General features: G+C 40.2%; 1 protein-coding gene across 2 annotated transcripts in view; it reads left to right on the forward strand.

Annotated features, from left to right (window-relative positions):
- The window catches only part of sh3bp5la (SH3-binding domain protein 5-like, a), a 75,330-nt gene that overhangs the window by 34,061 nt on the left and 24,972 nt on the right, over nucleotides 1–16,297 (forward strand). Inside the window, exon 1 of one of the 2 annotated variants that reach the window (XM_034174197.1) lies at nucleotides 6,411–6,576. The exons of the other annotated variant lie outside the window; for it this stretch is intronic. Within the exon in view, the coding sequence (XP_034030088.1) occupies nucleotides 6,553–6,576 (24 nt within the window). The 5' untranslated portion in view covers nucleotides 6,411–6,552. Of the gene's footprint in view, nucleotides 1–6,410; nucleotides 6,577–16,297 lie in introns of those variants that run through there. 2 annotated transcript variants of the gene reach the window in all.

Raw genomic sequence — 16,297 nt, forward strand, 5'->3', positions numbered from 1 at the left:
TCCAGCAAAGATATTGATAGTTATAGTACATTAAAATGATGATCTTTGTAATTATTCAACCTGGTTCAAAGCCAATAGATTATCGTTAAATATATACAAAAAAGTCTAATTTATGTTATTGCTGGCAATAAAAATGTAATCATGGTGTAATGAAATTTGCATTGATAATGAAAATAATATCTAGGGTCTCATCTATGTTTTTTTTTTGGGTGTGTGGATAGATGAGAAACTGTCTTGGAGAGAACATATTGATCATGTTTGTAAAAAAAATAAATAAATAAATAAAATAACCAAGTCAGTAGGAATCATAAGCAAAATAAGATATTTAATACATCACAAATGTCTTTTACATTATATATATGTTAGTTTATCCATATTTAGTTTTGTAGATATTGTATGGGGAAGTACCTTTGCTTATATAAACAAAATATTTCTTCTACAGAAAAAAATTGCTCGAATAGCTACTCGTTTGAACCTTGTGCTCCAGTGCACCTCTGTTTTAAATTGCAGCTCTTAAGTAGACTGCATTGAATAAATGTGGTCAATCTCAGAAAGAAATAGCTGATATGTATTTATAAGACCCTTATATGCAGTAAAGTAATCTGCAAGCCCAAATTTGTACTCAGCTGAGAAGAAATCTTCGTTAAAAATGACAAATTGCAGCTAAAATTTGGCCCTCAGCGAAAACTGGTTGTACATCCGGGTCTTGCAGTGACGTCCGGCAGAATACGTTGTGCTTGCGCCTTCAGTCCGATCCCGCATTGAAATTGATTTTATCTTTTAGTAATCTTACTGTTATACACATCCTGGCTTCAACATCCAAACGTAAGCAGCAATGAATGTGAGATACAGCTCTGCATGCTCAGATCAGCGGCGACATCGACAGCGGGCGACGTTCTTCCCCAACGCGTCGCTCTGCCTCCGATGCACTTACTGAGTCTGCAGGCTTGATAAAGGCCGCAGCGGGCCACTCACATTGCCCCCGTGTCTGCTGTGCAGCCGGCACCACCTCTCTGTTTACTGAATGGAGGTGCAGCCAACTTGGCACAAGTCCAGAGACTACGCTCGCTGTTTTAATGCGAAGTGGCCAGTGACACCTGTTGCTCGCAAGGACAGACGTCTTGCGGCAAAATCCGCAGCACCGCACGTCTCGGTAATTGGAGCCGCAGAGCTCCATGGCCGCTGAGAGAGGTTTATATCTTTTTAATGACTTGAATTCTTTGCGGGTCCCGCCTCCGTACCCCACAACGGTAACACCGGAGGCGAAAGACAGTAGATTTTCAATGCGACACCACTCAATCAAACGGGCGTATGAAAAAGTCCCCCAAAATAATTTTCAAGCACAAATAAAAGAAATGTGTACTCACCAAACGTGCCGCAAGACAATATGAAGTTTTAAAAAAGTAGATCCTTCCATATAAGACAAGAAAAAGGTGCAGATGCAAACTGTCGTAAATCCACAAATTACAGTTGGCGTGCATAATGCATGCTGGGATAGGGTCTTCTCTGTTACGTCTCGGTAGCGTCCCGGATGTGATGACAGTTTTGCGGAGGGCTAAATTTTAGCTGTAAATTTGTCATTTTTAAACGAAGATTTCTCCGTTGAATGACAGATCTGGGCTTGCAGATTTACTTGACTACATTCAGAAGGATGTTATGTGTAAATATGTCATTTTTTGGTCCAAAGATCTGACTGCATTTATTTCAATGCAGGTCTACTTTAAATATTTTCCATATAAACATTTTCTTGACTTGTACGTTTGTTTTCAGAGCTCTCTATGATATTAAGTGGCCTTCCTTCATTAAATATTATTTTGTGCATAACCATCAAATTCATAATTATCCGACCAGGCAGGCTGCACATTTGCATTTACCTTTGCATAGAGCAACTCATTATCAGCATCACATCAGATATCATGGCGTTAAATCTTGGAATGATGATGTACATCTCATGAATCCATCTATCACCTTATATACGTATAAAATTGGACTAAAAGCGAAGGTCCTGCAGGAGTATTTACAATGATTTGTTTTAATCTGGAAAAATGGTGTAATTCTGTTGTATTCTGTTATGTTTGCTTTGTTTGGGAGTGGATTCTTTATAAGCCTTTTGGCTTCCACCACTCCCTTGCACATTACTTATATTGTATTTTTTTTCTTTCCTCTCTTTTGTTGTTTTAATGTATATACATTATTTTGTATGAGTTTATTTTGTGCTAAATAAACAAATAAAATCAAATGTACCACAGGTTGTCTTCTAATTTAGATGTTAAGTTTGTATTTCATTCATTCATTTTTTTCATTTTCAGCTGCTTATCCAGGTCCGGGTCGTGGTGGCAGCAGAGCAAGCAGCTCAGTTTGTATAGCAATGATTTAATTTTGTACAGTGTAATGTCACACTAGTGTAGTCAGTAACGTTTTGGCAGTCAATCTCACAAACAGACTTCTTTAATATGTTTGGACCAAAATTTATTCTTATGAAGTTGGAACTCAAATAATTAAAATATTTATTGCAAACTGAAAAAATGTGCATGTAAATTAATATATGCACATACATATTAATATATTGAACACAAAGTTAACACTGAAATCTGGCCTTCCTGGTGTACATGATCCAAAGAAAGACACAGTAGGAACTTAAAAAATGATTAAACTGATATAACCTTTCTTCAGTAATTACTCACTGTATTGTTTTTGTGTTTATTAACTTGTGAAAAGGCCAAGGAATAGTTCTGTTTTGGTAAGAAAATCCTCCTCTAAACACTTCATCATGAAGCTGTATAACTGGGAATAAAATATCTTCATATAAAATCAAGAACAATGATAATGATAAAGCAAAGAGAACGCTGGTGTCGGAATAGTGTTGGTATCAGCAGATGTCCAAATTTAGGTATCGGCATTGGATCGGAAGTGAAAAATTGGGGATTGGTACAACATCGCCCTGTGGAATAAACTTTGAGAGCTGCTACTCGTGTTTTGGACAAATATATAATTCACGCCCCCCATGCCAACAGTGGAGGTGGGAGCTCACGCTTAGTCACACGAGATTTACACACTACTAAACGTGCGCATTAAAAATGTAACAACGGTCTACTGGAGTAAGCGGTTTTAGAAAATGTATATATTTATATACTACAATATAAAACAACATGGAAGCAACTAGTATGGCAGAGAGGAAGGTGTCCTTTTGTGAGCTTGCTCACAGATCTGTAGTTTTTCCTGTTTTGCTGAATCTCATCTTTCAAAAACAGTCACATCCGTTTTACAATTAAAGCTTCACGTGTTAACACCTGGCCAATTAACACTCATGAAAATTCAAATTTATTAATTTATATAGCACCAATTCACGATGAAATCATCTTAAGGCGCTTCACACAACATAAAAAAACTGAATTAAAAATTTAAAACAGAATTAAAGACAACCATACAAGAATAAAAACACATAACACTAATGATAAAACAGGGAAAACAAATGAGTCTTTAAACGTGACTTAAGTCTCCACAGTATCCGACTGCCGAATGTGTGCTGGGAGATCATTCCACAGAGCTGGGGCATGGTGAGAGAAAGCTCTGTGACCAGCAGACTTTTTATTCACCCTGGGAACACATAGAAGTCCTGCACCCTGAGAATGCAGGGCCCGAGCTGGTACATAGGGGCTTACCAGGTCAGCCAGATAGGGAGGTGCAAGTCCATGAACAATTTTATAAACTAATAGTACTTTAAAATCCGATCTTGCAGCGACTGGAAGCCAGTGCAGGGATGCCAAAACGGGCGTAATGTGGTCAAACTTTCTGCTTTGTGTCAAAAGTCTGGCAGCAGCATTTTGAACCAGTTGAAGACCCCTAATCCTGGACTGCGGTAAACCAGAAAATAGAGCATTACAGTAGTCCAATCTAGAAGAGACAAATGCATGAATCAAAGTCTCAGCATCTGCCATAGACAGGATGGGACGAATCTTTGCTATATTTTGCAAATGGAAGAAAGCAGTCCTCGTAATGTCTCTAATGTGGAGGTCAAAGGACAATGTAGGATCAAAAATTACTCCAAGGTTCTTCACTTTATCTGTATGATGTATAACACACGAACCTAAGCTAAGCGCTAGCTGATCAAATTGATGCCGATACCTCGCTGGACCAAGAACCATAACTTCAGTCTTATCAGAATTTAAAAGTAGGAAGTTACTAGACATCCAACTTCTTACTGATGCAAGGCAATCTTCCAAAGATTTTATGTGAATGAGATTACCAGCAGTTATTGGCATGTACAATTGAGTGTCATCAGCATAGCAATGAAAGGGAATCCCAAAATGCCACAGTATATTCCCAAGGGGTGCTACATAAAGGGGAAAAAAGCAGGGGCCTAAAATGGATCCCTGTGGAACCCCAAACTTCATGTCCCTACGATCAGAGGAGGTGCCATTACACAATACACAGTAAGAACGACTGGAGAGGTATGACGTCAACCATGCAAGAGCAGTTCCAGTAATCCCAAAGTGATTCTCCAGCCTATTGAGTAAAATATGATGATCCACAGTATCAAACGCAGCACCAAGACTGTAGTGGTATCTGAGTCCATTGCTTGCAAAAGGTCATTCACTACTTTCGTAAGTGCTGTCTCTGTGGAGTGATATTTTCTAAAAGCAGACTGCAATGGACTGAACTATTGTACAACCCCAGTTCCAATGAAGTTGGGATGTTGTGTAAATAAAAAACAAAATACAATGATTTGCAAATCCACTTCTACCTATATGCAGTTGAATACACCACAAAGACAAGATATTTAATGTTCAGACTGATAAGCTTTATTGTTGTTGTGCGAATATTTGCTCATTTTGAAATGGATGCCTCCAACACGTTTCAAAAAAGCTGGGACAGTGGTATGTTTTCCACTGTTACATCACCTTTCCTTCTAACAACACTCGATAAGCATTTGGGAACTGAGGTCACTAATTGGCATAGTCTTGCTGTAATGGTGTGGGGTGTGTTATTGCCCATGGCATGGTCAGCTTGTACATCTGTGATGGCACCATCAGTGCTGAAAGGTACATCCAGGTTTTAGAGCAACACATGCTGCCATCCAAGCAACGTCTTTTTCAGGGACATCCCTGCTTATTCAGCAAGACGATGCCAATAAAGTGTCCTCAGTTCCCAAATGCTTATCGAGTGTTGTTGACAGGAAAGGTGATGTAGCACAGTGGCAAACATACCACTGTCCCAGCTTTTTTGAAACTTGTTGCAGGCATCCATTTAAAAATGAGCAAATAATTGCACAAAAACAATAAAGTTCATCAGTTTGAACATTAAATATCTTGTCTTTGTGGTGTATTCAATTGAATATAGGTTGAAGAGGATTTGCATATCATTGTATTGTATTTTTCTTTACATTTCACACAATGTCCCAACGTCATTGGAATTCTACTGCTATCAGCAACAGGTTGGTTGTCATTGTGTCCCAAGGTTCTTGGAATGAAACAATATTTCCATCTGGTGGACAATAACCGTTAATTCAGGTCCAATAGAAGCTTGTAAATACATGACTTTTCCCGATTCTGTGTAGTTTTGCAGTGACTTGGTTACCACTTAGCAGACCCAGTGATGGACAGTATGATTTTGTATTAAGTACAATTAAATATTATATCTTTAAGTGAAACAGAGTTGGAAGACATATCTGAAACAAATAAAATCTGATATTACTGAAACAGTAGTAGAGGGCACTTGAAGTGTGCACATCTCATTCTAGGGTAGCTGTTCTCTGTTTTTGTGTTCTCCAAGTGCAGGTGATGCTGCTGTTTAACCAGAGTAAAAAAAAAAAAAAATCACATCGCAATAAATTGGAAACGTCATAAAAATATATTATAAGTAAAGGATGGCTCTGGATCTGGCTCAAAATCTAATCAGCTCACCCTTAATCCCAGCTCTCCACAAAATGTAATTATAATCCATTCATGTGTTTTTCAAATATCTTGCAAACAAGGCAAGATATTTGGCTAATATGGCTAATCTCCACATCTCCTTTCATTAACATGTCTTACAAAGTAGTATGTCAGTGTTTGTCATGCTAGTACGATACACAGTAAAGATGAATTGTTCACTGTGATGGAGTTCAGTACTTTTTCAAACATTATCAGCCGATTTTTAACAATGTACTAGGCACAAATGGTCGCTATCAGTGTCTGGTTGTATGCTTTGGAAATTTGTTGCTGCCAGTAACATAACGTATGGTAATTTCATATTAACTTGAATGTCAGAATGGGCTTTGCTTGGTCTTTAATTTTGTACTTCAAGCTGTTGAATGAGGAGGATGAAGAAAATAAATTACCAATTGAATTAACAGATTAGATTATTTCACTTATAGAAGACAGGGTTGGTTCACTTTAGTTTTTCACTTCTGTAAAATGTCTGCTCTCTTTAGGCGCAGCAGGAGACCCAGAAGGCAGCTTTGAGCTACGAGAGAGCAGTTTCTATGCATACAGCTGCCAGGGAGATGGTGTATGTGGCAGAACAGGGCCTGATGGCTGACGGTGAAATACCCTAGATCCCACCTGGCAGGAGATGCTCAACCATGCTACATCCAAGGTAATGATTAGGAGCTCACACTTGTCTCCAACCGCTTAGTCCATGATTAGGAGCTCACACTCACTCACTCATCTTCAACCACTTAGTACAGTTAAAGGTCGCGGGGGTTGGAGCCTATCCCAGCAGTCATAGAGCGCAAGGCGGAGTACAACCCAGGACAGGATGCCAGTCTGTCACAGGGCCACAAAAGATAAAACACCCACTTGCACAGCTATGGACAATTTAAAGATTCCAATCCACCTAGCCAGCATGTCTTTGGATGTGGAAGAAAACCAGAGCACCCGGAGGAAAACCCACGCAAACATGGGGAGAAACATGCAAACTCCACACAGAAAGGCCACAGGTGGGAATTGAACCCATGACCTTCTCGCTGTGAGGTAACAGTGCTAACCACTAAGCCACCGTGCTGCTCTGATTAGGAAGCTAGTGTGGAAAATAACATATGAGTTCAGTGGGTTTTTTGTAAGGCAGGTGGAGTATTTTATCTGGATTAATAACATAATCCCAGTGTAAATCCACAAACCTTTTCCAGCGTCATGACCTGTGTCTCCAACAGAATGTGAAATGAGGAAAAGAAAATGAATGAGGACTTAAAATGGGTACGTTTTACAGTGAGCTGTCAAAGCTATGACACAATGTCCAAACAGGTTGCTTCTGGGTGAGGGGCGCACAGTCCCCCCCCCCCCCCCCTCCATCACAATATGTAAGACAAATTGACCCCAACACTCAAACAATTTATTGATCTCACCCATGTGTGGATTGAAGTGTTGAATTGTTAATGGAGTGCAGAAATTCCCCAATTCTCTGCAGAGAGCTGTGCTGTTTATCCACTGCTGTGGTCAGTTTTCAAACAAAGAAATGACTTGCAACCTGCATCAAAATTCCTCAGCAGCCAGCCATGGATAGCTGTGGTTCATCATCCATGCTGCACTCAGGATGCAGCCACACATTGAAATGATCTGTACACATACCAGCAACACTTAAGTAAATTACACATTTTACTGGGCTTTTCTGTGTCTGGGGAAGAGGAAGATAAAAAAAAAAACACAAAACAAAAAAAACCCATAACAAAATAGAATTCAGTGATTTGAAAAGGTCACATGACTGCTGTTGGGCTCCAGTAATCCACTTTTCTGTTCTTCAACTTTACCAGATTCGCACGGTGGTCTGTGGTCTGGATTATGCCAAAAGAACATCTGATGGTAATATTGTGTTTATATGTTATAAAATGTTTGGCAGGAGTTGCATCTGGCAGCTATATCAGCTATGAGTGAGTCAAACGCAAAGGATACTAAAACAAAGGAGCACACTGCACACACAAAAAACCTAAATTAAATGTGCAATGTAAAAAAAAGTTTTATGATCGTATTGTGGTCACAGCAAATAAGAACAAGACGAGAGTGGCATAAAACAGCTAAAATGCATCTACACAGATAACCACATCTGCTGTCTGACGCGCATCATGTAGCCTCCTGTCCAACATTATGTTGGCGGTCAGAGGTTTGACTGACTAGGATTATATTTGTTGCTGGTGTCAGACATTGCATCTGTCACCAGGCAATTCATGATAACTCAAAGATTGTTAGATTGTCCATCATTATACAAATATGAATGTTTGAGTTCAGTGGTACCATATTTCATGAGGTGTAAGATGCAATGTTCCATCTTTCACCCGAATTAAATATTGTTTCCATTGAAAGAATGAAAAAACATCCATTATTTGCTTTATATAACGGCTAAAATAGATCCTTGTCATTTGATAATTTATAAACACAGAAAGGGGACTTAGATTTTGGTGTTCCACTGGTGCTTAATAGTCCAACATGAACTTAAATTTGAGTCCAAAATTGTAATGATGTAGTTTGTGATGCCGTGCACTGACTGTGTGTACTTCCAAAAAAAAAAAGACTTCAGTAGTTCTTCAGTCCAGCGAAAAATCACGTCAGAAATTTGTCCAGCTTTTCATCCTAGTAGCCCTTCATGCCTCCACACGGCTTACGGCGTAGTGGATTTTTTTTTTTTTTTTTTTTTTTTAGAAGAACAACAAGCAGCGTCAGTTAGCGGAGTTTATTTTGCTGACGGACGACGATTTGAAAGCACTATGTTTAGCTAAATGCCGCAACAGGTAGTGTGAGCATGTGTGGTGGTTGGAGTGGAATAGCACATTTCATATAGCACCAAAATTGCACGCTAAAAAAACTATTGCACGGTAAATAAAACAAATGGCAAATGGTAATGAATAATCCATGTCACATGACATACAAGCCACCGGTCAAATAAGGCTTCACTCAGCCGTTATATACATGTACTTTAATTGCTTGAGTTGGCTCGATAAAACGGCTGATTGGGTTGAGATTCCCTAATACTAATATCAATACCAAACTCAGGTTAGCAATCAATACCTGATACACTTTGATAGTAAATCCCTTCGGCGTCTTCCTTGTTTCACTTGAGGTCATCACAGTTGATGCAAGGTGGCGCTGCATGTTGATTTGGTTGCAAGTTTTATGTCTGATCCACTTCCTGAAGCAACTCTGCATGGGCAGGGGTGGCACTGGAAACAAGTGCACTTAAACTGCTTTGCTTGATGGAGTCTGATAGCAGTGCTTATTTAAAGTAAATTTACAATGATATACTTTGTTGTGTTGAACCAATGAGGTCATTCTTAATGTGTATGAGAACATGATGTGGCACTGTGTGATGTACATCGCCACAGGGGAGCTGAAATGAACAATCAAGATGTGGTTCAAGAGTAAACTTTCTGCTTTAATCCAAGGAGTTTAACAGAAAATATCACATTAGACATTAATAATTGTGGCACATTTTATACAGTTTCTCCATTTTCACTGGCCATAAGTGATTGGACAAACTAAGAAGTATAAATATATGAATTATTATTCATTCTTGGATTAAAAATCCATTTACAGTCAATTACTGTATGAAGTCTGAAATGCAGATATCCCTTGAGATACTGTTCTGGGGCTTGACTGCAGCGTTCTGTTTCTGTGTTTTGTGGGTCTTTCTTCGCAAATTTTGGTCTTCAAGAAGTGCTCCGTAGTGTTATGGTCTTGTGACTGATTTGACTATTGAAATTGTTCCATTTCTTACCTTGAGAACTCATAAGTTGCTTTGGCAATATGTTTTCGGTCATTGTCCATCTGCGCATGAAATGTTCCCTGTCAGTTTGGCAGAATTGTTCTGAATTTGAGCACATAGTTAACCCTATACACATCAGACTTTATGCCGTTTCCATCAGCACTCACATCATCAGTAAACACCAGTGACTCAGATTCACTGGCAGTCACATATGCCACATATGCCCAAGCCATAACACTTCCTCCACCATGTTTGGCAGACCATGTGGATCATGAGCTATTTGTTTCCTTCTCCATACTCATCTCTTCCCATCATTCTGGTACAAGTTAAGTCCAGTACCACCTCCTCCCTATCCCTTGATTTTTATATTATTTTTAGTATAGGGTTCTATAAGGATACTATTGGTAGTATAGTTATATAGTATTAGTATTGGGTTTCAAATTTTATAAAGAAAAATAATATTCCTTAATAAGGAAAAAGGAAATCTTAAACTAGAAGCACTCGGAGAGCGCAAACCTCCGCCAAGGCCATAGGGTCACTGACATCACATGGAATACCCTTTGGCAAAGAGACTTATTCCACATCGTTTTTATGCATCTACCGTCATGTTCAGATTCAGTGGTTAACCCTCTGGGGTCGGAGGGCATTTTTTGGACAGTTCACTCATCTGGCATAAATGTTTTATTATTGCTGTTAACAGCTCTCCCTGCATCCACAATCAAGTTTTATGTCTCTTTTTTTTTTTTTTTTTTTTTCAGGACAACCTGTACTTTCAAAATATAAATAAATATGCTATAGTTGTGTTTTATAAGTGTAATAAGGTTTAGTCAGCAATAAGAAAGGAAAAAGTAAAGCGGAAATTATTTTCCACACACATTTATTCAAAACACACAGCAAACTATAATAAACTAGTAACACATCACTCCTAAAAACAATCTTAGGTGTGTCACGTGAGGTGAATCTGCCCTACGATTGGGTGACAGTGAACCAATTCCGATTGGACACTCACATTGCTCACGTCATCACACAGCTTCTATGAGGAGTACAAAGATTGTGGACGGTGGCTCGAAAGTCCGCGGAGTTAACTTTTCAGCAAAAAAAAAAGTAAGTTTCTATCTCATATCATTAAAAAGTTATTTATAATTTAGTAAAGCTTGGTCTCAGCCGTCGTATACAACGGCGTCGGCCCCAGAGGGTTAAACCCTTAGATCTTCAGCAAATGTATTTATAAAGAGAAACTGCATGAACTACACGTTTTTTTTTTTTGTTTTTTGTTTTTTTTTCTAATAACAGGTTATTCAATCAGTCAGCTGGGCATTTTGTTCTTTTGTTTTGACTCAGACATATATAGTGGGGAAAATAAGTGACCCCCTGTCAGTTTTGCAGGTTTTCCCACCTACAAAGAATGGAGAGGTCTGTAATTTTTATCGTAGGTACACTTCAACTGTGAGAGATGGAATCTAAAAAAAAATCCAGAAAATCACATTGTATGATTTTTAAATAATTAATTTGCATTTTATTGCATAAAATAAGTATTTGGCCCCCTACCAACCAGCAACAATTCTGGCTCTTACAGACCTGTTAATTTTTCTTTAAGAAGCCCTCTTATTCTGCACTCTTTACCTGCATTAATTGCACCTGTTTGAACTTTTTACCTGTATAAAAGACACCTGTTGACACACTCAATTAATCACACTCCAACCTGTCCACCATAGCCAAGACCAAAGAGCTGTCTAAGGACACCAGGGACAAAACTGTAGACCTGCACAAGGCTGGGATGGACTACAGGACAACAGGCAAGCAGCTTGGTAGAAGACACCAACTGTTATGATTATTTATTAGAAAGTGGAAGAAACACAAGATGACTCAGTCTCCCTCGGTCTGGGATTCCATGCAAGATCTCACTTTGTGGGGTAAGGATGTTTCTGAGAAAGCTCAGAACTACACAGGAGGACCTGGTCAATGACCCGAAGAGAGCTGGGACAACAGTCACAAAGATTACATTAGTAACACTTGATGCTGTCATGGTTTAAAATCCTGCAGGGCAGCAAGGTCCCCCCTGCTCAAGCCAGCACATGTCCAGGCCCGTTTGAAGTTCACCAGTGACCATCTGGATGAGGAGGCATGCGAGAAGGTCAGATGACACCAAAATAGAGCTTTTTGGAATCAACTCCACTTATCATGTTTAGAGGATGAGAACAACCCCAAGAAAAACCATCCCAACCGTGAAGCATGGGGGTGGAAACGTCATACTAGGGGGGTGCTCTTCTGCAAAGGGGACAGGACAACTGTGCACCGTATTGAAGGGAGGATGGATGGGGTCATGTATTGCGAGATTTTGGCAAACAACCTCCTTCTCTCAGTAAGAGCATTGAAGATGGGTCATGGCTGGGTCTTGCAGCATGACAGTGACCCAAAACACACAGCCAGGGCAACTAAGGAGGGGCTCCATAAGAAGCATTTCAAGGTCCTGGAGTGGCCTGGCCAGTCTCCAGACCTGAACTCAATAGAAAATCTTTGGAGGGAGGTGAAACTCCAAACCTGAGAGATTTGGAGACGATCTGTATGGAGGAGTAGACCAAAATCCTTGCTGGAGTGTGTGAAAACTTGGTCAAGAACTACAGAAAATGTCTGATCTCTGTAATGGCAGACAAATGTTTCTGTACCAGTTATTAAGCTCTGTTTTTCAAGGGGGTCAAATACTTATTTTATGCAATAAAATGCAAATTAATTATTTAAAAATCATACAGTGTGATTTACTGGATTTTTTTATTTTCTGTCTCTCACAGTTGAAGTGTACCTATGATAAAAATTACAGACCTCTCCATTCTTTGTAGGTGGGAAAACCTGCAAAACTGACGGGGTCAAATACTTATTTTCCCCTCTGTACTTCATCCTGCTACACTTTGCCAACACAATGGACATAACCATTGATTTGACAGGAAAGATACAGAAGAGGTCCAGACTGATCAATGTCACAGAAATTGCAACAAATCTTGGCCAAGAAAACTGTAGTGTTCTCCTAGGTCTTCATGGCTTCAGTGGTAGTGACATGACAAGAGCTTCAGTGGAAAAGGCAAACTTGTACCACTGCAGAAAATGCCACAGTTTGTAACCATGCTTGCTGAACTTGGTGATAGCTGGAATGTCTAAGAAGACCTCATGAAAGACTTGGAAGCATTGTGTTATGTATGGTGACACTGTTGCTGAAAAAGTGAATGACCTTAGGCTGAACCGCATCAACAAGTTGTGCTTGAAGCAGGGAAAATCAGTCCCTGGCAATATAGATATGTCTGCTCTGCCTCCTTGTCGAAAAACCGTAACGCAGCACATGCGAAGAGCTAACTATCAGGTGGGTGTGTGGAAGAGCGCAGACATTGCAAATCCCACTCTTTCATCTCCAGCTCAGGGTCATGGATGGGTGATGGCAGATGATGGTCTCCACCTACTGTGGTACGAAGGAGAAAGTCAACCAGAGAACCTACAGGACACTATGACAGTGACACAGGAAGTGAAAGCGATTCCGATGATGCTGATGAAAGCGACACTGACTGAGTGAACATGTCAAGCCCATAAGACTGATATAAGATTTGGACATTTCTTTCAACTAGATTTAAATGCTAAAGTTGTCTGAAACAATTTGAACATTGTACCTCATAGTTGTATATGTTGAAAGGAATGTGTATAACAGAAAATTTAATTCTAAGACACAATGAAATATGATACAGTAACATTTGACTTGAAAATGTTGAAAATCTAAAATATTCAAGATGGCCACCAGTGGTCAATATGACATATGAATCACCATTATAGAATTGTCTATGAGTAAAACATTGCAAAGCTTTATAGCTTTGGACATATCACAAAGAAGGTAAATGCATTTTCTTAGTAAATTTCACTGTGTATGATATGTGCTGTGAACATGTTCAACACAAGGTATATTTGCCTTGGCAAATATGCCTTGTATTGAACATGTGTTGAACATCCAAGTCAGTAGTCCGTCATTCAGTCAATACTTCGCCTTTCACCATAGTTTTGGTCTCAAATGAAAGCTAATGATTTGTAGTTGTAATATTAGTGCTTAATCTCGGCCCTGATACTTCGGTTTTTAGTACAAAAATTATTCATAAAATTTTTGGACATTTTTTGGTCCAGGTAAGGGTTGTGTATATGGTTGTACTGTAAGCCATATAGAGAAGAGCCATTTTATGTTACAGAAATGAGATGGGTATCATATTAAAGTAGAGAAAATGGGCTTTTTAGAAATATCTAGATGGATATGGTTAATATTATATGTATAGGTATTTAAAGAAGGTGAAAAAGTGCAAAAATTCCTCCCACGTACAGCACTCACGAGTAGCATTTAAACTTTAGGTGAATATTACACCAAAAGGTACATCGGGAATGAATTATTTTCCTATTTCCACTAAGGACATTATAGAGGTTGAAAAAAATCAACTGGCATTTTGTTGTGGGGGAGGTGCATGGTAGGCTATCTCAGCTCCCGGTCTATATAGCGCTTTTCTATCTGCATCAGAACCTCAAAGCGCTTTACAGTGATACTTCACTTAAACACTCTCACACACCGATGTCAGGGTGCTGCCATGCAAGGTGCTCACTACACACTGGGAATTCAGGACCTTGCCCAAGGGCCCTTAGTGATTTTTCCAGTCAGGCTGGGGTTTGAACCGAGGATCTTCTGGTCGCAAGCCCAAGGCTTAACCACAAGACCATCATCTCCATATGTGTCTGTCTGTGCAGCTTGTCACTTTCTGCTCTATGTGTAGCACTTACGCCCAAGACATATTTCCCTGCAGGGACAATAAAGTATATTTGATTGGATGTGTGTCAACAGTTTCTCAGACAAAAGATCAAGAAGACTCCAGGACTTGATGGTGTCTCTCCCTCATGTCTGAGAGCCTGGGCTGACCAGCTGGTCCCCATCTTCACCTGGATTTTTGACAGATCTCTGGAGCTGTATGTGGTCCTCTCCTGCTTCAAATGCTCCACTATTATTCCAGTCCCAAAGAAACCCTCCAGAACAGGACTAAATGACAACAGACCCGTCGCCCTGACACCTGCAGTCATGAAGTCTTTTGAACGGCTGGTGTTGACCCACCTGAAGGACATCACAGGACCCCTGCTGGACCCCCTGCAGTTTGCCTACTGGGCAAACAGGTCAGTTGAGGATGCATTCAACATGGGACATTATATCCTGCAGCACCTGTACTCTGCAGGAATGTACACAAGGATCCTGTTTGTGGATTTCATCTTGGCGTTCAACACCATCATCCCTGACATTCAACACCAAAATCTCTCCAACCTCTTTGTGACATCTCCCACCCATTAGTGGATCTCCATTTTCCTGACATTCAAGATACAGCAGGTGTGGCTAGGGAGCATCCCATCCAGCACACAGACAGTCAGCACTGGCGCCTCTCAGGGGTGGGTGCTCTCCTCACTGTTTTTCTCCCTCTACACGAATGACTGCATCTCAGAGCACCAGTCTGTTAAACTACTGAAGTTTGCAGATGACGCCACGGTCATTGGTCTCATCCAGGGTGGTGATGAAGCTGCATACAGACAGGAGGTGGAACATTTGGTCCTCTGTTGTGGTCAGAACAATCTGGAGCTGAACCCACTCAAGACTGTGGAGAGGATGGTGGACTACAGGAGGGACCCCCCCCCCCGCATAATCAACAAAAACCATGTCAACTATAAACACATTCCGGTTCCTGGGATCCACCATCTCCCAGGATCTGAAGTGGAAGGATGTACTTCCTCAGACAGCTCAGGAAATTTGACCTGCCTGAGGAACTGATCATCAGCTTTTGCATATCCATCATCCAGTCTGTCCTGTGCATCTCCATCTCTGTTTGGTTTCCCTCTGCCTCCAAACATGACAGGCACAGACTTAAACAGATTGTCAGGTTTGCAGAAAAAAAATCATCAGAGCCAGCCTGCCCTCCATCTAGGACCAGGAAGCGAGCTGGTAACATCTCTGCAGACCCCTCACACACTGGGCACACACTGTTTAAACTCCTCCCCCTCTGGTTGACAGAGCACTGTATGGCCTTCACCCTGCTGGGTAAAGAGCTGCCATCTTGTCTGCGAACATAGATAGAGCTCGACAGGGAGGTTAATATTAGGACTTTACAGCAGGCCATGGAGCAGGTGATTAGAGACCCTGTAAGGATGACGACAAATGTGGATGTAGAATCCATTAGCTTAGCGGGGAAATTAGTGCAGAAAATCCACTAAGGTGATAGTGCCGTTCATGTGGCAGGGAGTTGAGACTGTGACCTGTCTCCACAGGCGTGTCCATAAAAATCATAGAGGGATATTCTTTGCAAACTTATTACCCATTACGACATTGGATGACATTGAAATTGAAGATGGCCAGCTAGCTGTTCCAGCAATATCAAATATTTTGTGTTTGCTACCTACAAACCGTGTGGAATGTCTCAAACCTAAACCTACTTCCAGGCATCTTATACAGTGAGGAAAATAAGTATTTGAACACTCTGCAATTTTGCAAGTTCTCCCATTTAGAAATCATTGAGGGGTCTGAAATTGTCATCCTTGGTGCATGTCCACTGTGAGACATAATCTTAAAAAAAAAAAA

The sequence above is a fragment of the Thalassophryne amazonica genome, chromosome 7, assembly GCF_902500255.1.
Source record: "Thalassophryne amazonica chromosome 7, fThaAma1.1, whole genome shotgun sequence".
NCBI lineage: Eukaryota > Metazoa > Chordata > Actinopteri > Batrachoidiformes > Batrachoididae > Thalassophryne > Thalassophryne amazonica.